Here is a 27362-nt window from a genome sequence, read left to right as displayed (position 1 = left end):
CTGGATCTTTGCATTGGTGTCAAAACGGTGACTTTTGAGCTGGATCTTTGCATTGGTGTCAAAACGGTGACCTTTGAGCTGGATCTTCATCTTCGGGAAGAGGGGTGAAGTCTGCAGGAGCCAAATCTGGTGAGTAGGGTGGGTGCAGAAGTGAGATCATGTTGTTTCTGGTGAGAAACTCACGTGTGAGGAGAGCTCGGTGACAGGGTGCATTGTCATCATGGAGCATCCAGTTTTTCGCGCTCCACAGATCTGGTCACTTTTGCCGAATGTCCTCCCTCAGACACCTTAAAACCTGGCAGTAGAACTTGCTCTTGACGGTCTGGCCCCTGAGGACAAATTCTTGATGCACAATGTCACAAATGTCAAAAAAGACTATGAGCATGCACTTGGTCGAGCTGCGGACCTGCCTCGCCTTTTTCAGTCATGGAGATGATGGGCTCTTCTCCATACACCCAAGTTTCGTCACCGGTAATGATCCTCGTCATGAAGGATGGGTCATCCACGGCACGCTAATAGAGTTCTTGGCACACTTCGATGTGGTGTTCCTTCTGCTCCTGGGTCAGCAGCCTAGTAGTGAACTTTGCAGCAACGCGGCGCATGTTCAAATCGCACCAAAATTGCAATGTTGTGGAGTGTTCTCCAACGATCCTCATGCACAAGTTGCCGAATGGTTTCGACATTTTTGGGGGTTGAACTCGTTGAAGGTCTTCCTGATCTCTCATCGTCTTCCAGTGATGTTCTTCCACTCTTGAAGCACACATACCACTCAAAACACCTCGAACGACTCATTGCAGCATCGCCATAAACTTGCCGAATCACATCAAATGTCTCTGTGGCAGATTTGCCCAGTTTCATGCAGAATTTCACATTTGCTCTTTGTTCTAACTTGTTGTCCATGATGAAATCATAGATGTGTGGTAACGCAGGTGGTCAGAATAGCATCAGTTGCACAGCTCCCGATGTACACAGGAAGATGTCTTTTGGCACACTCACTTATGAAGGTAGGTGCTCCCTGTGACTATGTGTGCAGCCTTGTGCTGCCATCTGTTGGTGTGTTACAAACCTAGGCTTGAAACTTTTTGATACCACTTCGTATCTTAAATTTCTGGTGCTGATAATTGGTGGATTTGATCTTCAGGAGAGTAGATAAGGGAAGTCAGTTTGAATGGTTTTTTTAGGTAGTTGATACTTTGGTGGTATTTGTTAAATATTTTTTGATTATTTCAGAAGTCTCCCAACTTAGGGAACTATGGAGTTAGTAATGTGCTCTTTGTCAGTTTGCTTGTTATTAGAAAGTGGTTTTGAAGGCTTTTTATTTTTATAGTATTGTGATTATTGTAATTCTGTAATATTGTAATTCTTGGGGAAAAAAAAAAATATTAAAAAGAAAAACATTACAAATCTGGAACACAGATATATAAAATGCAATAAAAGAAAAACAAATGGCATACAAATCACTCCTTCAAAAACATACAAAGGAAACAGAAGAAATATACAAAAACAAAAGAAATACAGCTAAAACCATAGTACACCAAGACGCTTGGGACAGATTTATTTATTTATTTTTATTCATTTATTTGTATGGGTTCACCCCATTCATAAACCGTTCTTTAGGACAAGTTGAACCCTCCTAGTGAGGGATTAAGTATGTATTTTATGACTGTAAATCCATGTGTGTTCATGGGCAGGTTTGCCTGTTCTGAGGGATGAAAAACCCGAGTTTCTGTGTGAAAAACTCTCTACCTCTGTATGAGACCAACCAACTCACCTTTAGTCAGAAGTGACCAGATAAAGATAAATATTAAGGAAATACAACAAAGAAAGAGATATAGCACAAATCAACATAATACAAGGGGAAACAATGGAACATTATATGAATTTAAATTTGGTATGACCCAAATTTAATTACAGAAAATAATGAAGAAATCAGAAATGATATAGAACCAATAAAATTGGAAGAACTAACAGAAGCAATTAAAATCAAAAAACAGAAAATCAATCACATTAGATGCATAAGTACAGAGCTGGAAATATGGCCAAGAATATTTACATCACAGAATCTTAAAATTAATAACTGTTGGAAGAAATGTGAGGTTCCATCAAATTGGTTTAAAGCTAAGATTAGATCTGTATTTAAGAAAGGAGACAGAAATGATTGCAGAAATTTCCAAGGAATAAGTTTATTACATACAGGTTGCAAAATTTATAGTAAAATCCTGAATAAAAGATGTAGAAATATTGCATACAATCTACTCTCAGAAGAACAAAATGGTTTCAAACATGGAGGATCATGTATAGACAACATTTGTGTGTTAAAACAAATTAAAAGAAGAGATTGAAATAAATCAGGACATCAGACAGGGATGTAGCTTATCTCCAAATCTGTTCAATATATATATATATATATATATATATATATATATATATTTATATTGATCAGATTATTAAAATGTGGAAAACAACACTAAAACAAGGTATCCAGTTAACCAGAAGAACTGTTATCAATGCAATGTTGTATGCAGATGATCAGATTATATTACAAGACAATGAAGTTTATGAATTAAACAAAATAAGCCAACAACACAATTTAAAATTTTCACAAAAGAAAACAAAAGTCACGGCATTTGAAGTCGAGATCATGTTATTAGATCAAAAATAGTTATAGAAAATAAAATAATAGAACAGATGACACAGGCTGCATAATAACATATCTTAATGATATAGATGAAAAATAAATTTCAGAAAATCTGTAGAACATTAAAAGGACACTGAATAAAAAAAAAAATTGGTGGATAAATAAAGATAAACTCAAACTAAAATTTTATAAAGTAATGGCCACTCTGACTCTACTATATGGTTCAGAAACATGGACTGTTAAAAAGAAAGATGAAAATCAAATACAAGCTGCAGAGATGAGATTTTTAAGAGCAATTAAAGGATGCACAAAATTGGACCATATAAGAAATATTTATAATGTAAATGAAAAGATCAAGGAATATAGAGAGAAATGGAAAGAACATCTTTTTAGGATGGAAAGATATTGGCTACCAAAAGAAGTGGATAAATATAGACCAAAAGCGGTGGGGGGAGGAAGATGACACAGAATAGCATTTAGCTTTTCTTGGCAGGGGGAAAAATTTCTGGTACATAACACAGGAAATAGCATAATTGATATATTTATATGAATAAATATAAATACTGCTGTTACTATATAAAGTTTCTATTGCAGGAATAATTATTTTGCGAAACATTCCATACTTTGAAGAAACTGACAGATTTAGCATATCCTTGCCAAACCAGTGGAATTTTTCCTTTTACTTGCCAGCCGTGCTTAGGATTTTTCTTCTTACTGGATATTTTCCAGGTATGATTTCATTCATTTTTAAACCTTCATTCAGAAAGAATAGCTATTTTAAATAAGTAACTGTTTGTTTGTTTTGTCTAAAATATATATATATGTTTTAGGCAAAACGTACGTATATGATTTTTACATGATTTTTAAAGATAACAAATACAACAAACATACTTTTTTTTATTGATGCATTCTATATAATCTTGTTTCCTCAAAATAGTCACTTTTTGAAGTTCTGCATGTAAGCTAATAATGCCTCATTATTCAAAATACTTATTAAACTTTTTTTTTTTTTGCAGTTGCCATAAAAAATTGGACCACTTTTTTTTTTTTAATTTCCTTAATACTATCGTGTCTTTGTCTGGTCATGATGCTTTTCAGTTTTGAAAAGGATGAGAAGTATTCAAGGCTAAATTAAGAGAATAAGGAGGATCAAGCTACATGATTTTTAAAGTTGGAGAGATGAATGTGGAAAGTCATCATCAAATTCCTGCCATGTACCCTCAAGGGGTGTACAGGATATAATAGTACTACATGAAAAATTTACATCATTACTAACTTCCTATCTACAATTTTCCTCCAAATTAGTCTTTTACTTGTCAAGATTCCAACCTTATCAGATCTTGTATTTCTATCATCTAAGGAACTTTGTACAGTATCAATCCACCTATATCTTGGTCTTCCTCTGGGTCGTTTTTCTGCCAACCTGGCAGAGAAAACTTGTTTTGCTAATCTTTCCTCGCCCATTCTGTTTAAGTGACCATACCACCTGAGATTAGCTCTGCTAATGCATTCCTGGATGCTGACAATGTCAAGTTCTTTCCTAATATCCTCGTTTTTAATATGATATTGCCATTGATGCCATCTGTTCACGCCTCTAATCTTTCTCAGGATTCTCATATCTGTGGTCAAGTGTTTTACTTCTGACCCAGCTCTCAGATCCATAAGTTACAACTGGTTTGAACACCGTCTTGTATACTGCTAATTTAGTGTTTTGGCTAATTTCTCTCTTATTCCATATGAATTTATTCAATTGACTTCCCACCATACCAACTTTGTTGATTCTGTTTTCTATTTCCATATTTAATTTGCCATCTTCACTAAAAATCATGCCTAAGTAGTTGAAATGTTTCACTTGTTCCACAGGTTCTCTGTTCACGCAGTTGACATTTTCAACGATTCTGCCTATTTTCATTGTCTTTGTCTTTTTATTGCTGACCTTCATACCATATCTATTACAACAGTTATTCAGTTTAGTCAAGGAATCCTGCAGACTTGTAGTGGATTTATTTAAAAGTATAACATCATCTGCATAAAGCAAAGAGCTGACTTTAACATATCCAATTCTGATATCATGTTTAATACCACTTTCCTTCATGATGTGATCCATATAGATAATGAATAACAGAGGGGATAATGTACATCCCTGTCTCACACCAGAGTTAACATTAAACCATCTTCCTGTACTTCCTTCATTTCTAACTGGTGACTTACAACTCAAATAAAGACTAAGTATTGCTTGATATAATGCCCCATTGACACCATATGACTGTAGTGTATTGAATAGCTTCTCTCTTGGCATCTTGTCATTTGCCTTTTCCAGATCGACAAAACTTAAATATAGATCTTTGTTATATTCCCATGCTTTCTCAACTATTTGTCGTAAAGTGAAGATAAAATTTTTGGAATTCACCTGAACATGAAAGTTTTTTTGTGCATGGCCTTGACAGTATCCCCAGCTTTTCCCTACTTGACTCCCAGAGTAGTTCTATAACTTGGTTAGTATCAATTATGCTCTTAGATTGGAAAAACTTAGGACCACTCTGGGAGTCAAGTAGGGACAATCTGGGGTACTGTCAAGGCCATGCATGAAAAACATTTCATGTTCAGGTGAATTCCAAAACCTTTATCTAGCACTTTCACTCCCCAATTTTAAAAATCAAGTTCCTTGATCCTCCTCATTCTCTTAACTTAGCTGTGAACACTTCTCATCCTTTTCAAAACTGAAAAGAATCCTGAACAGACAAAGAGGAAATAAAAAACAAAAATGATGGAGATTTTTATGGAAAATACAAAAAAAAGTTAAAATATTATCCCATCCTGGATGTACAAAATCTTATAAGGACTTCATCTGAAGATGAATTAGTCACAATTGTTAGATCCTAAATGAAGGAATCTTAGAAAGAAATCATTCATTTAGAGTCTAACATATAAAACTTGCTGGCAAAGAGAAATACCTGCACATCAGCTGTAATTAAAAGTGAAACTTCTTCACTTTATGTAAAATTTGTATTTTTTATTTCAAGTGCCTTATATTTAAGCTGATGTGATTATATTAAGATTTAATGTTTAAGTATGTCTAAAAGGAGAGATAATCTGATTTAAATTTAAGCCTCACTTAAGCTATGTAAAATTTACTGTGAGTCATCTAAAAAGTTGCTAAGTAATAATTCCTGGAAGGCATAAAGCTACATGTGTACAGCGTAACGCTAGCGGCTATAGCTTACTTGGAAAGTTACGTTGCCATGTATTTTGTGAATCCAAGTGTAAAAGCAAAGGATGAACCCAAAGCAGGTGAAAAGATATAGGGTCGTGTGAAAAAGGGACATCGAAAAAGGGGGCGCTCTAACGAAGAATGTAAGGGGTCGAGTTCTGTATCGGAGATTCTGTCTGGCCATAATGTTTTCCTGTTTTGGTGGTTCGGAAGTTAGCAGGCAGTTTCGCATAAGGGTGCGTGAAGTCTGTGATAATATGTTGGACTGCGAGTGTTCTTAAAATGAAGTAGGATTCTATGCAAAGCTGAAGGTAAAAATTCCAGTCCTAGCAGAATCAAGCCGTCGCTGAAAAGTCCCCTCGAGTTGTTCCTGAAACGCAAAGATTTGAGTCCGTTTTCGGCAGAAGGAATGAAGATAGCGTAACCCCTACGTTGATGTATGGACAGCCAATAGATGAGAAGTATCCAGACATACACGTGGTGCAGAACGACACAGAAAAAGCTCAGTAAGGTGCTATTACTCTAAATTGTGTGAAATTTCATTAGAAGAGAGAAGATTGTTTACGAATGTGAAATTAAGAACTGTATCCTAAAGAACTCTGTGGACTATTCTCTATATATAGAAAGTTAACCTCCTTTGAGAGTAAGAAGAATTGTTTGGAAGAGATCTTTGTAATTTTGTATGTGATAGGATTAATTTAATGCGATAAGAATAGTAGAATTTAGTATCTCAGTAACATTAGAATGTTTGTTACGAATTCTCTTATGAATAATACTACTGAAAGGAATTTAGCTTAACTTCATGTCATTTGATATATATCCCAATGTGCAGGTACTCTGCTTAGCATGCCTTATAGGATTTAATTAGTTTAGAATATGTTAATCTCTTAGCTCGAGTTGTTAGTATTGAGCATAATTGAGTGTATGAATTTTGTATTGTGTTTTAGATATTCCAATAAACATGTCATATTTACCTGAACCTGAGTCATGCCTGATTACGATTCCAACTTACCACTTATAAAAATAGAACCTATTTTGGCAGGAAGGATTTAGAGTGAGAATATAATAATAGATTTAGGTCACGACTGCAGTAATCTGAATCTATACGGCAGTTTATAAGATATTGTGTAAGTAATCTTTAGACTCTAGTATTGTCTCCCTGAGCAAGGATCTTTTCTGCTATAGGATACTGGCTGGCGCAGCAAAATATAAATTTGCCAGTATCCGAAGAGGTAACAATCCTAGATATAAGAATAAGATAAAAGTAAGAGAAGAAAGAATAAATAACGAAAGGTAAATATATAACAATAGAGCAGCTGATAGGATTTTGATTGTATAAGGTTTTAGATAAGAAAGGATAGATTTAAGTAAACAACAAATTAAATATAGTAACATCAATATAGAAACATCGACATAACACTATCATGAGGTATGCTTTTCCTTTTTTTGAAAGGTTTTTGCCTTATACAAAACTGGCCAAAAAAACATAGCATTAACAGGCATAATGTATAGGCTCTCATTGCTATACTTGCCTTGCCCATAATTCCAGCAGTCTCCCTCAGACCACATTTGTCAGTGTAGTTGAAAGCAAGATTGTTCACTATGTAATTCGGAATTTTTCTGATGTTTTCAATTAGAAGAATTCTAGTTTTTCATTAGGTTCAGTCATGAGTGCTGTCTATTGACTATCTTGAAGAACTACTTAGCTGCTATCCATTCCTCGTTTTGGTAATGGAGATGTTTTATCCTTTCAGGAAGCTAATTTTCATAGGCAACACACAAGTGTATTTTTTGTTTAATTGATGTTTAATTGATTATTAATTAATAATCAATGATCAATTATTAATTAATAATAAAAATCAGTTAAATTAACAATTAATTAATACATTAAGAAATAACCAAGGTGTTCCGTGAAAATTTCAGGATTTGTGAAGTGTTCAGTCGTAGGAAAAGTTTGGGAAACGCTGCTGTAGAGCTTCCATAGCTCATTTGATATCGATGATTCCCTTTGATTGGAAAGACTTGAGTTTTTGAATCCCATCTAGGACACAAAGAACCTTTATTTGTAAGATTTTTTTTTTTTTTTCAATTGAAAGAAGTGAATTGGGATGCTTAAGTGTCAAAGCTATATAACTGAGAGGAGACCTTCACATAGCCTTTAAAGGGATGTGGAGAACCAACTAGGCTTCTGACCTAATGTCCAGTGCTCACCTTATCGTGGTACACCCTGTAAGGTATCTACCTCGATACTGAATGAATGAGGATGTGCTGGCAACTTGGGATCTGACCAAATTGTATTCTTATCAGCTTACGATTACCAGCTGGGGCGTTGCCCGGTTAAACAAAGCCCCCCACTGTTTTCACCAGGGAACCAGGGCGAACAGTGAAACATCAGCTACTGGAACAAATCCTGAAACACATCCCAACTTAACATCACCAGAGTTAAAGATCGGTACTATCAAAACAAAACAGACAAAAACTAGTGGGATCTTTCAGAGCAATGAATACAAAATGTTATATTCAGGCGATAACAATCGGAGAAAAGAAGGAGTAGCTATAGTATTCAACATTAAATACGAGAATAATCTTCTTGAATGGCAGGCAATATCAAGTAGACTGATGTGGGAAAATGGGGAACTGGACAATGAAACTTATTTGTGCCTATGTTCCCACAGAAGGTTCTACTAAGGTAGAAATAGAAGAATTTTTTGAGGCTTTTAGAGAAAATAACTGACACAATGAAAAAGGAAAAGTTGGTCCTTGTTGGAGATCTAATAGCAGAATAGGAAATGACTGTCAGATATACAGAAATATTTTGGGAAAATTTTGAAGAAAAGAGCAAAGCTAATAATAATGGCAAATACTTGTTGGATTTCTGCTCAGAACATAAACTGGTTATTACTAACACAATGTTCCAACATAAAAATGTGCACAAATTCACATGGAGAGAAGAGGCAAGGAATAAGAAAAGTCTCATTGACTGTGTTATTGTTGATAGTACACTCTGGTCAGGACACCAGGGTGTACAGAGGATTTGAAATTGAAAGTGATCATCATTTAGTCATGAGCAGGATAAAATTGAATTTCATATTGAAAAGAAGAACATGTAAGAAAGTTGTAAAAAAGTTTTTAGAAAGAAGTGAATAAAAGTTAAGCAGCTCTCAGATGTGAGCTGTAGACTAAAATACACAAACATTATTGAAGAAAAAATGAAAGAGTTTGAGAACAGCAACCAAACCTTGGAGATTCAGTGGCAAGCTCTGAAGAAAACATTGATTGATTCAGCCAGAGAGGCATGAGGTGACCTGTAAGGGTAGAAAAAAATCAGAACTCCATGATAGACACTAGAAGTTAAAGAGGCAGTGAAGGAAAAGAAGAAAGCATATTGAAAGTTCCTGGCAAATAAGTCACCTTGTGCTCTTATAGAATACAGAGACAAATGTTAGAAAGCTAAAACACTGTGTAAAACTAACTAAACAAAAGTCATGGGAAGACTTCAGTAAGAACATAGAAAATAAATAACAAGATGGAAAAACATTCTGGAAGCTATTGAAAAAGCTTAGAAATGAGAAAAGGAAAACTGGAGAAAAAGATATTCTAGCTGTATGGAGTAATAATTACTTTGAAAGACTGCTAAATGAAACAAAAAGTGATAGCACAGTGGTAAAAAACACTCAGCAGGCATGCAGTCAGGAATACATATCCATACTTGAAGTAGAAAAAGCCATCAAAAAAACCTGAAATGTGGAAAAGCAGCTGGAGTAGATGATATTGATCAAGAAATGCTCAAGTATTGAGGTATAAAAGTCTTGGAGTGGTTGCACTGCATAGTTCAAAAGGGCTGGAAAGAGGGATGAATTCCAGATGATTGGAGTAGAGCTCTGATTTCATTTGGAGGAAAATTGTTAATAGGAAGTTAGTAATGATGTAAGTTTTTCGTGTAGTACTATCATAATATCTTGTACATCCCTTGTGGGTACATGTCAGGAATTTGATGATGATGATTAGCTGCTATACCTTGAACTGCAGATCTTGTATGTTGCTCATATCCTTTTGAAAGGCTTTCTTATTGGCTAGAAATTTTATTTGCTTTCCTCCCCTTTCCCAGTGGAGGGGAAAAAAATGGAAGGAAACCAAAAGAGACAAGGGTAAAATGCAATTAAGTGTAACCTTTTATAACAAGTATTTTTAAATCAATCAACTCTCTGTCTCACCGAGTGACTAGCAAGCATTTCCTCACTAGAAAGATATGTTTTTGCAGCGGCACATTTCGTAAGTAATGTGTATAAGCTAGAAATATCTTAATACTGAATTCTAAATAGGCATCAGAATGGTAATAGTAGTACAGAATAATCAAGTTAAGATTTTTGTGAAGAGAATAAATAACAATATTCTTAAAAAGAGAGTGATGATGGTAATAAATGTTAATTAATAATAAAGGCTAAAAATATAAACATTTTGATAAGCATTTATTAATACATGGGGATTTTTCCATTGCACAGTCAAAAGGACTGTTCAACACACACACACACTTACACTTGAAAAGATCTGGATTTATATCTCCTTATAGCATAAGAATCTGTATAAGACATTTTGCAATCGAAAATGAATTGTCTAATTCATATTGAAACTGTTGTTTCATATGGAAGGTAACAGAAATTTTTTCTCTTACTGGGAACATTGGTTTTTCCTTTCACAAATAGGCATACTGGTTGGTAAACATATACATTTGAAGGGAATACATTTAATGGATTGAATGACATTGTGGGTTATTATGGAGCATGTGTATTTCTCTCATGGTGACTCCTAGTACTCTACAAAAGTGCTATGTAATAATAATATTAGGGGTGGGGAGAATACTAATTCTGAAATCAGTTTCTCATTGTTATTTCTTGTCATGCATTATTACAATTTATTATTATTATATGAGAGCAGATACCATTGTCTTTTCATTAAAAAAACCTGAAATCTATACATGATATTTTCAAGTTAAATAGACCTCAGGAAGAGACCTCAATCATGGCCTTTTAAGTAATGTGAAGCATTGACCTAATGTCAATCCTCACCTTCTTTGGTACACCCCGTTTGTGGTTATCTAACTAAATACTGAACAAACAAGGATGAGTAGGCAGTTTTGAATTTAGCTGATCAAATTTTATTTGTATTGGCTTAAACCAAAATAAAATGATACAATTTTATTTTGGTTATACAATTAAATCACAACATGATTCAATTTCATGCTGGCTCAAAGCTTAACCAGTTAAACTCCTTTTTCATCAGGAAACCAGAACTAGTAGTGAAAAAACAACTATTGGGACAAACCCCAACTCATTACAAGCAAAATTCGAGATTGGCATCATCAACATAAGAAGCATCAATAAAAAGAAAAAAGAAACTAGTAGCAGAAATGGATATAAGCCAGATCAACATAATAGATGTTACCAAAACAAAGAAGACAAAACAGGCGATATTTTTCTAAGCAACAAATACAAGTTGTTATATTCAGGCAATAATGGTCAGAGAAAAGGATAGTTAGCTATGGTATTTAACACTAAATACAAGAATAATCTTGAATGGTAGAGTAGACAATATCAAGTAGAGTGATATGAAAAAAAATATCAGAATGGTGAATTCAATAGTAAGACTTATTTTTGGCTGTGGTTCACAGAAGATTCTAATAATAAAAAAGTGGAAGAATTTTTTGAGGTATTGGAGGAGACAGCTGACACAAAGAAAAAGGAAAGGTTGGTCCTTGGAAATTTAAACAGAGTAGGAAATGATTATCAGACCTATCGAAATGTTTTGGGAAAATTTAGAGAAAAGAACAAAACTAATAATAATAATAAATATCAGTTGTTTTTCTGTTTCACTTGGAATTAGTGATTAAACAACATGTTCCAGCATAAAAATGTGCACAAATTCACATGGAGAGAAGTCACAAGAAATAAGAAAAATCTCATTGACTATGCCATATATGATAGTCATATCTTCAAGCTGGCTCAGAACATGAGTATACAGAGGATTTGATAAACAGAAAGTGAAAGTTTTAAAAACAATCTGAGTTGAGCCATTTTCAGAGGTCTCAAATAATCAAATATTATTTAAGAAAAAATGCAATGATTTGAAACCAAGAACCAAACCTTGGAGATTTTGTGGCAGATCGTGAAAAAAAAAAACACTGATTCAGCCAGAAAGCCACATGCAACATTCAAGTGGAATGCAATCAGGAGTATGTATCAGTACTTATGAAGAAGCCAATAAAAACCTAAAATATGGAAAAGCAGCTAGAGTAGATTTGACCAAAAATGCACTCAGATATAAAGGTATAAAAGTTTTACAGTGGCAACACTGCATAATTCAGAAGTTTTGTTGGGATCAAATTCCAGATGATTGGAGTAGAGCTCTCATAGTATCCATCTATAAAAATTAAAAAAAAAAAAGTGGGGGGGAAATAAAACTAAATGTGAGAATTGCAGAGGAATTTCCCTGTTTAGTGTTTCCTGGTAATATGTATGTGTGCAAGCATGCTTAAGAAAAATGGTTGAAGGGAAACTTGGAGATCAAGGTGAGTTCAGCCAAGTAGAGGTTGTCAGATCAACTTTTCACTTTAAGATAAATAGTTGAAATCATGGGAATAGAACAAGGATCTGTATCTGAGTTTTTAGATCTAAAAGAAGCACATAACAAGATGCCAAGAGAAAAGCTGTTCAAAATGCTGGAAGTATATGGTGTAAATGGGACATTATATTGAGCACTACATAGTCTTTTTGAATCGGCAGTTAGAATTGAAAGAAATACAGGAAGATAATCTGATGTTAAATCAAGTGTGAGACAAAGGTGCACACATTATCTTTGTTATTCATCATCTATGGGAATCATAGTATGAAAGAAAGTGGCATTAAACCTAATATCACAATTGAACATATTAATCTCAGCTCATTACTTTATGCAGTTGATGTTATACTCCTAAATAATTCCAGTACAAGTGTGAAGGATTCCCTAACTAAGTTGAATAACTGCTGTAATACATTTGGTAGGAAATCGGCAATAAAAAGACACTCTGAAAATAAGCAGGAACATCGGCAGCATCCTAAGTGGAGAACCTGTAAAAACAAGTGAAACATTTTGGCTATTCAGGTGCAATTTTTATTGAACATGCCAAATATGTTAATAAACTACATAAAAGTTGGTTTTCTAGGAAGTCAACTAAATAAATTTATTTGAAATAAGAGAGAAATTAGTCAAAACACTAAACTGGCTCTATACAAGACAGTGTTCAAACTAATTTTAACTTATAGATCTGAGAGTGGGGTTAGAATTAAAACACTTAATGAAAGTAAGTTTTAATAATGGCAAACCATGAGTAGACATATAAATACAAAATTAATAACGGAAAAACTCACATAAAAAGATTATTTAATAGTATAATTTTCGCCCGTGTGTCACAAGCATCTTCTGAAGATGCCTGTGACATGCAAAAATTATACTATTGTATATGAAGTTATACATGAAGGCAAAAATTATACTATTAAATAATCTTTTTACGAGTTTTTCCATTATTAATTTTGTAATTAATGAAAGTCTAGAGACCATAGATATGAGACTTCTGCAAAAGATTATAAGAATGAAGAGATGGTATCAATGCCAGAACCATATTAAAAACGAGGATATTAGGATGGAAGTTGACGTTTGCATTCAGGAATAAAATAGAAATGATTAGCAAAACAAAACAGATATTTGATAAAAAGATAGCAGGAAATAAACTCAGGGGAAGATCAAGATTTAGAATCATTGATTCAGTTAGAAGTTCTCTATTATTGTTAGAAAACTTCTAACCGAAAATATTGGAATATTGGGTATGACAATATTGGAGTCCTGACAGATCAATTTGGAGAAAAATTGTTGTTAGTAATGTATTTTTTTCATGTAGTGCCATCATGATATCCTGTACACCCCATGAGGGTACATATGAATTTGGTGAAGGTAGTGAACTTTAGAGCCTCTGTAACTCAGTTGGTTTCAACAGTGCCCTTTGGTTCAAATTCTATCTAGGATGTAAAGAGCCTTTATCAGAGTTTTTCAACTGAATTATTAGTCGATCTCATATGAAGGCAGCAGGGTTTTTCATCCCACAAAACAGAGAAAGTGCACAGAAGAACAAACATGCAATTAACAGGCATGATACACTCTGCAGATAGGATTAGCTGACCTATCAGAGCATCATTCATGTCACAAATATGCCAACTTGCTTGACCATGACAGTGTATTTTTCCTAACATGCAACGGGTAAATGAATGGTGAACTTAAAGATATTACAAACTTTGAATCATTTGTTCAAATGATTCAGAGTTTGCAGTTTATCTGTAATGTATTTAATCAGCTAATTGAATGTAATATTTAAACATAGGGACAGACTTATGTGTTCGTCGAACATGTTGTTTATTATTTTAACGGTATAATAGAACACAGAAACTAAGTAAATAATTAATTTATTAATTATTTACTAATCAGCATCATGTTAATAAATTAATTATTTACTTAGTTTCTGTGTTCTATTATACCGTTAAAATAATAAACAACATGGATATAATATTATATATGTATATATTACATTTCATTAAATAAAAAATGCCTATAAGTGATGTTAATACATTTGATCAATAAGTTTGTAATGATCATTAAAATAATATTACTCATTGTTGTTAAATTTTGCATAGTTTTATGATTCTTCAGTGTTGGTTATGTGTACAAAATAATATAACTTATTTTGCATTAGCAGAAAAGAGGTAAAATTAGGATGATAACACTTTTATTGTGTATTATATATACAATAAAATATGTAATATTATATATGTATATATTACATTTCATTAAATAAAAAATGCCTATAAGTGATGTTAATACATTTGATCAATAAGTTTGTAATGATCATTAAAATAATATTACTCATTGTTGTTAAATTTTGCATAGTTTTATGATTCTTCAGTGTTGGTTATGTGTACAAAATAATATAACTTATTTTGCATTAGCAGAAAAGAGGTAAAATTAGGATGATAACACTTTTATTGTGTATTATATATACAATAAAATATGTAATATTATATATGTATATATTACATTTCATTAAATAAAAAATGCCTATAAGTGATGTTAATACATTTGATCAATAAGTTTGTAATGATCATTAAAATAATATTACTCTCATTGTTTTTAAATTTTGCATAATTTTATGATTCTTCAGTGTTGGTTATGTGTACAAAATAATATAACTTATTTCGCATTAGCAGAAAAGAGGTAAAATTAGGATGATAACACTTTTATTGTGTAGTTGAAAGTTTTTCCATTGGTTATAAATTAAATTAAAGATGCCAAGAAATTATATTCTCATTTAATTCTTTATTCGAGTGTAAGAAAACAAAGTTTGAGCATGCAGTATCTTCATGACTAGTCTACTTGTATATAGAGTAGGGTGATCATTTTTTCAAAACAAAAAAGGGACATTTTGAATTTTTCAGCGATTAAAAAAAAGGGGGACAAAAATGGGACACTTCTGGTATGCTCTACATAAAAATGGAATAACATAATTATGATTGCAGTACACAGGACTGAAGTGTTCATTATAATTATGGAGTATCAGCATTATTATTATTATTATATATATGAAGACATTATTTCTTCCAAAAGTGTTGGTTCTTTCAACAGTGCCCTTTGGTTCAAATTCTATCTAGGATGTAAAGAGCCGTTATCAGAGTTTTTATTGCTTTCACAGTCTTGGTGTTGAAGCAGTTCTTTTCATCAGACCACAAAGAACTCACAGCTATGTTTGTTCCTAGGATTGCCATAAAAAATGCAACAACTGGCAGTATGTTTTTCTGGTGGATGTTTTTTTTTTTCTTGGAGCACCTTAAACACATCACACCACTTTTTGTCCACTTCAGCATTTGTGTCCTTCCTTTCTTGGAGTTCACAACATTGTATATATGGCTGATTTCATCAAATAATTCATCTTCATCAACAATATTGAATATTTTGCTGTACATCACTGATTGCTTTTAGGCTGCTTGCAACTTCAACCCAAGTTAGTGGAGTTTGCAACTTAATCCAGCAAAATGCTTTTAATGGCTGGAAATGATAAGTCCATTTGCTTAAATATTCAAGGAAAGTATCATAAAATAAATTTGTAGTGTCTAAAAATTCTTTTTCATCAAAGATGCCCTCATCTTTGAACTCTGAAATAATTGATGACATTTTAAATGTTTGAAAGTTCTCAGCTTTCCTATTTGTAATTTTCTTTCTGAGCAATTCCAATTCTTCTACCACTTCAATTGCCAAAATATTTTCCCTTTCTATTTTTATTATTGTTGCTGAGAATATTTTCAACTGGCTTTGCATGAATTGGAGCCAAAGTATTGATTGTTGATTACTGAAAAATGATTTCAACAATGTAGGGCATTTATCTTGTGATAAAAAGTAAGATCTGAGTCCGTCATACATGTCAATAATCCTATTCACAGCTGGTAGTAAAGATAATCATCTTGTTTGTACACTACCTAGAACACGCTTGCATTCAATTTCTATAAATGTGCAGAAATTCTTCTTCTACTCTCACGGCGTAAATGTGGAAATACTGAAATATTTTATTTACAGTTGTTTCGATATCAATAGGCAAAATATCAGCACTTGTCTGTACAGAGCAGCACAACCAATAGCATGAATGTTCATTTTTAACCCTTTGTTGAGTCTTGAAAATACATTCTTGGAACCACCTCGTTTGTATCCATCGAAGTTGGTGTTGCAGTTACCTGCAGAATACAATAATTTTCTCAGTCAGCTGCTGTTTCTCCTGTTATATTCTGAAAATCTATCAACAGACACATATTTGGCTTGTTTCAATTCAATTGCTCTTTCTTGCATTGTGTAAGGTGCCAGGACATTCACTAAAATTGATTGGCATTTTGTTCGCCCACATGTAAATTTCTTTTGAAATGAATTTCTCACTATTGCAAAGGTGCAGTCCATTGACCTCAAAGAAAGGTTATGTTTCACTGCATGAAACGCAAACAAACTTTCTTGAGCTGCAAGACATTTACTTTCGTCAGTTAATTTCTCGTTTGAATTTTTCATGAAAAATGATGTAACATCATTTTTGATTTTTGACTTGATTGCGAGCAGTGGCTGCCAATTTATGTTTTTGCTTCATCAAATGCTGTTTTATATCAGAATGGCCTCCATGTTCAATTGAAAAAACATTGCAACTTGTTTGTTGTTTTGCCATCTTTCAAGAAGGGATATTCTTCTTTTAAATCCCAAGTGAAACAACACTTCCTTTTCGGCATGATAAAATCTGGATGAAATATTACCACTCACAATATATACTCGCCTTAACTTTCACAATTACTAACAGACTGGCATGAGAAGCACAAAACAATGGTATGGTAGACAAAGTAACCTTGTTACTGCCCATATGCAGCAGTGCTGCCACTGGTTGCAGCATTTTCATTCTATCACAGAGAGTGCATTCATAACGGTTGATAATCATCATCATAGCATGCATGTTTTCGATCTTAAGCTATCACGTCACCAGCAGAGACATTATCCTTTCCATATTTGAACATACAAAAATGAAGTAATGCCACAAATTCAAATCAGGGACAATTAGCATCCTATTAAGGTTTTGTCAGGACAACAGGACCAGAGTCTAAAAAAAGGGGACAATCCTGTCAAAAAAAAAAAAAAAAAAAAATGGGACGTCTGATCACCCTAATATAGAGGCTAATGACTTCACATTAATTTCCTTAGTAATCCATATATACACATTGCCCATTAAGTAATGAGATTGATTTTTTTACAGGACAGCCCCTTGAATAAAAGTAACAAACATGTTTATAGTTTTGACCGCTAGTGTGTTGTAATCACATGTGCAACTTTCATGTGGTAACTGTTGAAGCAATAATGTGCCAGTGGAGCCTGTCAGAAGATGCATCATGAAGCAAAGAGCTGTGATAAAATTTAGGAAAAACTGTTACAAAAGTGTACCAAGAACTAAAAAAAAGTTTACAGCGATGGCTGTCTGAGCTGTGCACAGCTGTTCCACTTATTTTGATGTTTAAAGAGGGGAGGAAGTCCTGGAGGATGACCCACGCTGCTGATGGCCAGTTTCTGCATGGACAAATGAAAATGTGATGAAAGCTAAGGAAATTGTTGCCCATGACAGCCGAATAACCACTAGGCTATTTGTTGTACAACTTGGTGTCGGTAAGGAAATGGCTAGATTAATCTTAGAAAGAGATTTCTACAAGAAGATGATTTGTTCAAAGTTTGTGCCACACACACATTGACACACGAACAGAGAGAGCACCGGGTTGCATATTGTCAAAATTTTATCCATGTAGTTGATCATGATCATATTGAATTGGATTTAAACGGTAATGATGCAAACACAGATTGATAAGAAAATAACTATTTATTAACTTAAAAGCTAATATTTTGCTGATATTATATCCAGCAACTTCAGAGCAAGCACACAAACAAAGTTTGTTACAAATGTGAGACAACCACAATTCGGTGTAACAGTGGGGCTAGTATAAGTAATTGCAGCGTGCAACACGACTAAAGTCCTAATACGGCGCCATCTATTTAAAAAATAAAAAACAGTAGTCCAAAGTTTTGAAAAAAAATATAGTAGTCCAATTAGTAGTCCTTGAAAGTTTTGAAAAATAGTAGTCCAAAGTTTTGAAAAAAATACAATAAAAATAAATATTAACCCTTTAACATACAAAGACGTCTGTGACATGTCTTTTGTTTATTGCACCAAAATTGATTTTGACGTATTGCAGGCATTACAAAGTTCACGTAAGTTTTATCTGTTCCAACTTTAAAAAATAATTTGTATGTCAAAGGGTTAATTTGGTCTTAGGATGACTGTCTCCCAAATCTTTGGTAGATTTATACAGCCATACTTGTTAAGGTTTGGAGTATGTTTAAGGCTTTTGTTGATTCCAGGAACGACCTCTCTGACTTGTAGAAGCTTCTGTGCAGCACTTTTGTTTTTTTCCAATTGATCCTGCGTGCTGGGGTATCCAAAGCATGGTCTGCCAGACCCTTTTGTTATGGCAAGTCGGGTCTGGCAGACCATGTTTTGGATACCCCAGCACACAGGATCAATTGGAAAAAAAACAAAAGTGCTGCACAGAAGCTTCTACAAGTCAGAGAGGTCGTTCCTGGAATCAACAGAAGCCTTAAAACATACTCCAAACCTTAACAAGTATGGCTGTATAAATCTACCAAAGATTTGGGAGACAGTCATCCTAAGACCAAATTAATATTTATTTTTATTTTATTTTTTTCAAAACTTTGGACTACTGTTTTTTTTTTATTATTATTTATTTTTTTAAACTTAGATGGCACCATATTAGGACTTTAATCTTGTGTTGCATGCTGCAATTACTTATACTAGCCCCACTGTTACACCGAATTGTGGTTGTCTTGCATTTTTAATAAACTTTGTTTGTGTGCTCTGAAGATGCCGGATATAATACCAGTGAAATATTAGCTTTTAAGTTAATAAATAGTTATTTTCTTATCCATCTGTGTTTGCATCAATACCATTTAAATCCAATTCAACATGTGTGACGAACACATAAGCCTATCCATGCGATCAAGATCATGATGTGTTGCAAAGAAATGTCACCAGTGATGTAAGTTGACATTTTCAGTTTGATCCAGAAACGAAATTCTATGCCATGGAATGTCCTCTCTCCAGCAGAAGAAAGTCTGGTTGCAAAAATCACGTCAAGACAATGGTCATTGTTTATTCGACGATGCTGGAATTATTCACCGCAGATTTGTTCCTGAAACCATCACAGTAAACAATCAGTATTATTTAGGACTAATGCGATGTCTGCACACCTGCATGTGATATGTCAGGAAAGAACTGTTCCACAACAATTGGTTCCTGTTACATGACGTGCCCACTCACTGTGCTCTGCCTGTGAAGCAGTTTCTGGCTTCAAAGTCGATCTGTTTGATTTTAACATTCTCCTTATTCCCTTATTCATGAGATTTCGCTCCTGCACTTTTTCCTCTTCTCAAATTGCCTTGAAAGGGAAGCTCTTTGGTGACATTGAGGACATCCAACGCGCACTGACCCGGAGACTGAAGGAGATTCCCATTCGTGACATCCACTGTGCGTACAAACACCTGTTCAACAGGTGTAAACATTGTGTGGAGTTGGAGGAAGATTATTTTGAATCTGTGTAATTGACAGTTCCAAATATAGTTCTTTGTTTTGATATAGTAATTGTTTTCTCATTCCTTAACGGCACACTCTGTATATATGAGTTATAAAAAATATCTCATAATGCACTGTGGGATGCTAAACCAATTAATGTGAAGTCATTAGTCTCTATATACAAGTAGCCTAGTTGTGAAGATACTTTATGGGTACACTTCGTTGACTTTTACTTGGATAAAGGAGTAAACAAGAATATAATTTCTTAACATTTTTAATTTAATTTTATTATGTAGAAAACTTTTGATAAGTCTGTTTTTTTCTTTTTAGTTATATACTTTATGATGACATATATGTACAGACAGAGAAGCAAAATCCTTGGCCCAGAAGAAAAGAAAATTGACTGAGATTAATTAAGTATGGATTATATATTAACAATTCATAAAATTATATGAGGGTTTGACAATTTTGTAATGTGTGTGTGTGTGTTAAGGATATGGTGCTGCACCAGCAACTTTTTTTACTTGACTTTTATTCTTTTAATCAGTTGTTTTAAGGGAACATGTATGCTAAATATATTTATAGATACTTATATGTCTCACACATATAGAAAATAAATATAATTTTATTCAAAAACTTTGATATATTTCATTCAATGTAGCATGGATATCATCAGAGAGAAAGACTGGTAAGTAACTAATACAAAACATGAATAGTAAGAATCTAATTCATATAGCATGTACTTTCTTTATCATTTCTTGGTTGCATGTTGACAGGATTACTCTATTAGAATTCAAATGTACAATTGTAAAAGTTTGTACAGATTTAAAAAAATAATAAATATAAATATGCACAGTTAATGGTAATCACTTCACAAAACTTGGAGATTTGCCTTATAGTGAGATCAGTTAAGTTCACTAGATTTGAATATTAACTGCTTTTTATTAAGCATGCTAAATAACTCATTCTTATGATTCATGTTTTGAATGTATTATTACTGGCCTTTCTCCCTCATAATGTCCATGTTACATTGGATGAATAATATTTGAATTTTTGAATAAAATTCTTTAGTTTTTCTACATGTGTAAGTCAAAGAAGTATCTATAAATACTATTCTTTTAATGCTTACCATTATTAGTCTCAGAAATGGGCTTCTCTCCAATAACTGAGATATCTAGAAAACCACATGACACTGAACACCACAATAAGCAGATGACAAAACACTGCTCAGATTAGAAAACAGAAATTTTCAGTGAAAACAACAACAAAAAATCAACAGAAAAACATCAAATATCACACAATACATAAAACAGTAATAAAAAGAAGTAACAACATGAGGTTTGTCCGTGAAATTCCCAAACTTTTAAAATAAAAATTTTCTTCTCTAACATGGAAGCTATTCAGCCTTGTGACCTTCAAAGTATCCTTCTCCACTTTGTATGTACTGCTACCAGCATTTCTTCCATTCTTTGAAACATTTCTGCAATGCTTCTTTCGGAATAGTGCACAATTCCGCTAGTAATTTTTTCTTTATCAACTCAATCAACTCGTAATGTTGGCCTTTCAATGTCAATTTAGAGAATTAAAAAAAAAGTCTGCTGGTGCGAGGTCAGAATGAGTAAGTAGGCTGTGGAACAACTGTTGTTTTATGTTTTGCCAAAAATTTAGTAATGATGTGTGTGCAAACATATTATCATGATGAGGCATCCATCTGTTTTACCTCAAAGCATCAAGCTTTTTTTTTTTTTCTAATAGCCTCACGAAGACGTTGCATTACCTCCAGATAATACCCCTTGCTTGGCCTTGTTGAAAAAAATTCATTACCCTCAGAATTGGAAAAAAAAAAAAAAAGTGTCATCATCACTGACTGCACTTGATCATCAAAAATTCCTGATATATACCCCCAAGGGATGTACAGGATATGATAGTAATGCATGAAAAATTTACATCCTTGCTAACTTCTTATCTGCAATTTTTCTCCAAATCAGAGAAAAATTGCAGATAGGAAGTCTGTTACCTGTCAAGACTCCAACATTATCAGATCTTATATTTCTATCTTCTACAGCACTTTTTACTGTATCAATCCACCTATTTCTTGGTTTTCCTCTGGGTCTTTTTCCTGCCAACCTGACAGAGAATGCTTGTTTTGCTAATCTTTCCTGTCCCGTTCTGTTTAAGTGACCATACACCTGAGATTAGCTCTGTTAACATATTCCTGGATGCTGACAATGTCAAGTTCTTTTCTAATATCCTCATTTTTAATATGATATTGCCATTGATGCCACCTGTTCATGCCCCTAATCTTTCTCAGGACTCTGATATCTGCAGTCTCTAGTCTTTGATCAAGTGTTTTACTTCTGACCCAGCTCTCAGATCCATAAGTTAAAATTGGTTTGAACACTGTCTTGTATACAGCTAATTTAGTGTTTTGGCTAATTTCTCTCTTATTCCATATAAATTTATTCAGTCGACTTCCTACCATACCACCTTTGTTGATTCTATGGTATATTTCCATATTTAAATTACTATCTTTACTAAAAATCATGCCTAAGTAATTGAAATGTTTCACTTGTTTTATAGGTTCTCCATTCACGATCAGTTGATATTTTCAGCGATTCTGCCTATTTTCGTTGTCTTTGTCTTTTTATTGCTGACCTTCATACCATATCTATTAACAATAGCTATTCAATTTAGTCAGAGAATCTTGCAGACTTGTAGGGATTTATTTAGATGTATAACATCATCCACATAAAGCAAAGAGCTGACATTAACATCTCCAATTTTGATATCCGGTTTAATGCCACCTTTCTTCATAATGTGATCCATATAGATAATAAATAAGAGAGACGATAATGTGCATCCTTGTCTGACATCAGATTTAACATCAAATCATCTTCCTGTACTTCCTTTAATTCTAACTGCTGCCTTATAAATCAAATAAAGACTAAGTATTGCTCGATATAATGTTCCATTGATACCATACAACTGTAGCACTTTGAACAGCTTCTCTCTTGGCACCCTGTCATATGCCTTTTCAAGATCTTCATCATCCCATCATCTTCCTTTTTACCTTGCAATGTTGAGGGTAAGTTAATCATCAGACCTCAAACCGTTCACAGGATAAGGTGGTCACCCCTACACCTTGGTGTATGCTATGTCCATAATGTTGACTTCTCAAGTGTGGTTTGCCTGCTTTGCGGGATGAAAAACCCCTGGATAAACTGGGGGAAAAACATTACTGTCCATGCCAAAGACCCACTAACTTGGCTATGGCTGAGGAAGATCCTTCAACTCCTCATGTCACCGACAGGAGTCGAAACTAGGACTCCTTCTCCAAGCATATGGTTGCAAAGCTCACAGCCACTAGGCTAACCATGCAGACTTTCCAGATCTACAAAAGTTAAATACAGATCTTTATCTGTATTTAAGTTTTTGTTATATTCCCATGATTTCTCAATATTTGTCTTAAAGTGAAAATCTGATCCTGACAGCCTCTATTTGGCCTGAATCCAGCTTGTTCTTCACCAAGCTTTTCTTCCACAATCCTTCTGAACCGTGTCTCAAGAATACTTGCATAAATCTTACCAGGAACACTCAGTAGGGAAATACCTCTGTAATTCTCACATTCCCCTTTTTATATATGGGTACCATGAGAGCTCTACTCTATTCATCTAGAATTTTTCCCTCTGTCCAGGCCTTCTGAACTATGCAGTGCAGCAACTGTAAGACTTTTATACCTCCATACTTGAGCATTTCTGGTCGAATATCATCTACTCTTGCTGCCTTTCCACATTTCGGGCTGCATTTTGACTGCACTTGTCTCACTTTTTTTTTATGTCAGTGTGACCTTTTGACACCCACTGTGATGATTGAACTTTTTTTTCGATGTCATAGCCAAAAACTCACATTTCATCTCTGTTAATGATGTTTTTTAAAAACTTTCGACTGAAAAGTTCTTGGCTCACATTAATTCGAATTTGTTTTTTATCATTATTAAAAAGACAAGCCACAAATTTGACTGCAATGCAGTACCTAAATTTTAGACATGATGACAGTTTCTGAAATGTTTACTTCTTCAGCTGCCTCTCAAACAGTCAAGTAGCAGTAAGAATGGATGACTTAAAAAAACTTTGCAACACTTTTGTCAGTTTTTGATGGCCTATGTTGGCTTCAGCCATCTTTGAAACATTTCTACCACCATACCTTTGAGTCAGGCTTAAAGTCTCATTCCCAAGTGCTGTTTTTTTACATTTCAAATGTCTCCATGAAAGATTTTCCCAGTTTGATGCAAAACCTCACAAAAATTTATTGATCATGAAAATTGTCCATTTTATAATAAATTTAGTTTAATCCTTTATCCAAGTGTAAGCAAACAAAGTTTGCACCTGAAGTATTTTCAGGACTGAGGCAACTCATGGTAAAGGTGGACCAAGCTCGCATCACTCCTTGTCTCAGTATCTCCCATAATGTAAAGCACATCTCCTTGCAGACATGTATAAAGCTATGCATTAAGGGATGGGCCACTACCCAGACCGATTTCAGCCTTTATTGAGGTCTCTTCAGTGGGAGCCAGACCCAGAAGTGGTGATACTAAGGAAGAAGCAATGGAGAAGTCATATTTACCTATACGAGTTGCCAAAAGGTGTCTCACCTTATTATTAAATTACTCTGGATTTAGAGAAAGATGTTGGAAGTTTTTTCCATTGGTTAGACTATAATAAATTTAGTTTAATCCTTTATCCAAGTGTAAGCAAACATAGTTTGTGCCTGAAGTATCTTCAGGACTGAGGGTCTTTAGAACTTTAAAACTTTAGAAGACTGAAGAAATTGCCCATTTTAAACACAACAAAAAATCGCTAGATGCACCAAACACATGTTGGCACAAACAGACATAGTACAATAACTAAGCAAAATATCACATTGGGAATAGGCTATTTCCCTAGCCTGGGCTAGGGAAATTTCGCTAGGCTGTTTCCCAATGTTGCCACTAGATTGCAGCATATGAAGCATGCATTTAGTAGCGCTTGTTGGTATGATAATTTAAAAGTTTGGGATTTCCCATAAAAACCTTGTAGTCAGAGAGAGAGAGAGAGAGAGAGAGAGAGTGAGAACATCCAATAAAAATAAATACTATTGTTTCTCCTACAATGCAGTATATGTGTTCCTAAAATTCACCACATTATGGAATTTCATGCAGTGAAAATAACAGATCTTATGGGAGAAAATAGGTTGGGACAAAATACTTGAAACCTGTAAAATGTAAATGATACTTTACACTTAAAAATACAATACTGCAATAAAATACTTTCTTTCGGCATTGTTCTGATTAACTTTGCAGTACTTGCAATTATTCCTCACAGTTTATTTTTTATTTTCTTGATGACTGTATCTTTTGCATATATTCCTCAAGTCACAACATTCAGCTGGGTGGCAATTTTCATGTTCACCTGTTACTTGGTAGCACAAAGCATAGTCCTCATGAAAAATTTTGTATGAGGAAACATAGTTTCACAGTGTGGTGATTTTATTTCCTTATTGATCTACACATATGAACAAATTAGCACATTTGGCTCAACTTATAGGAGAAATGATGGTATAATATAACTTAAATCACACAAAGCAAAAATTCAAGCATATCTTCATCAACCTAAATAACCTAATTTCTCTGTAACCGTTATGAAGTTTTATTTACAAATTTCCCAACAAAATGAAAATCAAAATACAAATAATTGATTTCATGACTATTAATTCAGCTTATTACTTGCAGTCTTCAGTACCTTAAAAATAGATTAATACACTAAATACATTAATTATTCCTGCTACCATTCTTTTCCTATTTTGAATCACACTATATTATTTTCTAATGTTCAATGATTTGTAATGTTTATGTGATTTTCCTCAGATTGGCTTATTACAAATAAATATTACATCACCTGACTTATTAAACTTAGTGGAAGTTTATATTATGCAGTGTCTGCATAATATAAACTTCCACTAATAAAAACTTGCAAAAAAAAAGTCATTATTCTCTTTCATATAACTTGATAACTAACAGTGATTATATTACATTGTCCAGCTAATAGAATTTGAAAAAAAAAAAATAAAACAAAAAGAACACCAAAAATATGAATACTACGGTAAACTTAACCTACGCATTATCAATAGAAAAGACTGCCATGCAAAAAATAAAAAAGTAGCACAGTTTCTGATTTTTTTTTATTTTATAAAAAAAAAAAAAATTTAAATCACACATCACATCACACAAAAAAATTAACAAAGCACATTTCTGAAGATAAACAAACACCTATAAAGATAATGAAACCAACTAATAATACTACTTCTGGTTATATTTGTTGTATAAAAGCATTTCATTCACTTAATAATCATTAATTTCTCAATTATCAGAGAGAAACTCATCTCCTAGTCTTCATCATCAAATTCCTGCCATGTACCCTCAAGGGGTGTACAGGATATAATAGTACTACATGAAAAAAATTACATCATTACTAACTTCCTATCTACAATTTTCCTCCACATCAGTCTGTTACTTGTCAAAACTCCAACATTATCAGATCTTATATTTCTATCGTCTAAGGCACTTTGTACCGTATCAATCCACCTATATCTTGGTCTTCCTCTGGATCGTTTTGCTGCCAACTTGGCAGAGAACACTTGTTTTGCTAATCTTCCTCTCCCATTCTGTTTAAGTGACCATACCACCTGAGATTAGCTCTGCTAATGCATTCCTGGATGCTGACAATGTCAAGTTCTTTCCTAATATCCTCGTTTTTAATATGATGTTGCCATTGATTCCATCTGTTCACGCCTCCAATCTTTCTCAGGACTCTCATATCTGTGGTCTCTAGTCTTTGGTCAAGTGTTTTACTTCTGAGTCTTTGGTCAAGTGTTTTACTCTCAGATCCATAAGTTAAAACTGGTTTGAACACTGTCTTGTATACAGCTAATTTAGTGTTTTGGCTAATTTCTCTCTTATTCCATATAAATTTATTCAGTTGACTTCCTACCATACCACCTTTGTTGATTCTATTGTCTATTTCCATATTTAAATTACCATCTTTACTAAAAATCATGCCTAAGTAGTTGAAATGTTTCACTTCTTTTATAAGGTTCTCCATTCACAACACAGTTGACATTTTCAATGATTCTGCCTATTTTCATTGTCTTTGTCTTTTTATTGCTGATCTTCATACCATGTCTATTACAACAGCTATTCAATTTAGTCAGAGAATCTTGCAGACTTGTAGCAGATTTATTTAGAAGTA

The 27362-nt window shown here is 33.6% G+C and overlaps 1 protein-coding gene across 2 annotated transcripts in view; it reads left to right on the top strand.

Moving 5' to 3' along the window:
* The window catches only part of Hacd2 (3-hydroxyacyl-CoA dehydratase 2), a 226783-nt gene that overhangs the window by 185712 nt on the left and 13709 nt on the right, over positions 1-27362 (top strand). For both annotated transcript variants that reach the window (XM_090391398.1, XM_090391399.1), the window contains exons 9-10: positions 3233-3367; positions 20410-20496. In XM_090391398.1, the coding sequence (XP_090247524.1) occupies positions 3233-3367; positions 20410-20486 (212 nt within the window). In that variant the 3' untranslated portion in view covers positions 20487-20496. The remainder of the gene's footprint in view (positions 1-3232; positions 3368-20409; positions 20497-27362) is intronic.

This window comes from Typopeltis vanoorti, chromosome 4 (genome assembly GCF_054136105.1).
Source record: "Typopeltis vanoorti isolate ZY-2024b chromosome 4, IOZ_Tvanoo_1.0, whole genome shotgun sequence".
NCBI lineage: Eukaryota > Metazoa > Arthropoda > Arachnida > Uropygi > Thelyphonidae > Typopeltis > Typopeltis vanoorti.
The sequence above is the reverse complement of the archived record's forward strand: the minus strand, read 5'-3'. Positions and strand labels throughout refer to the sequence as shown.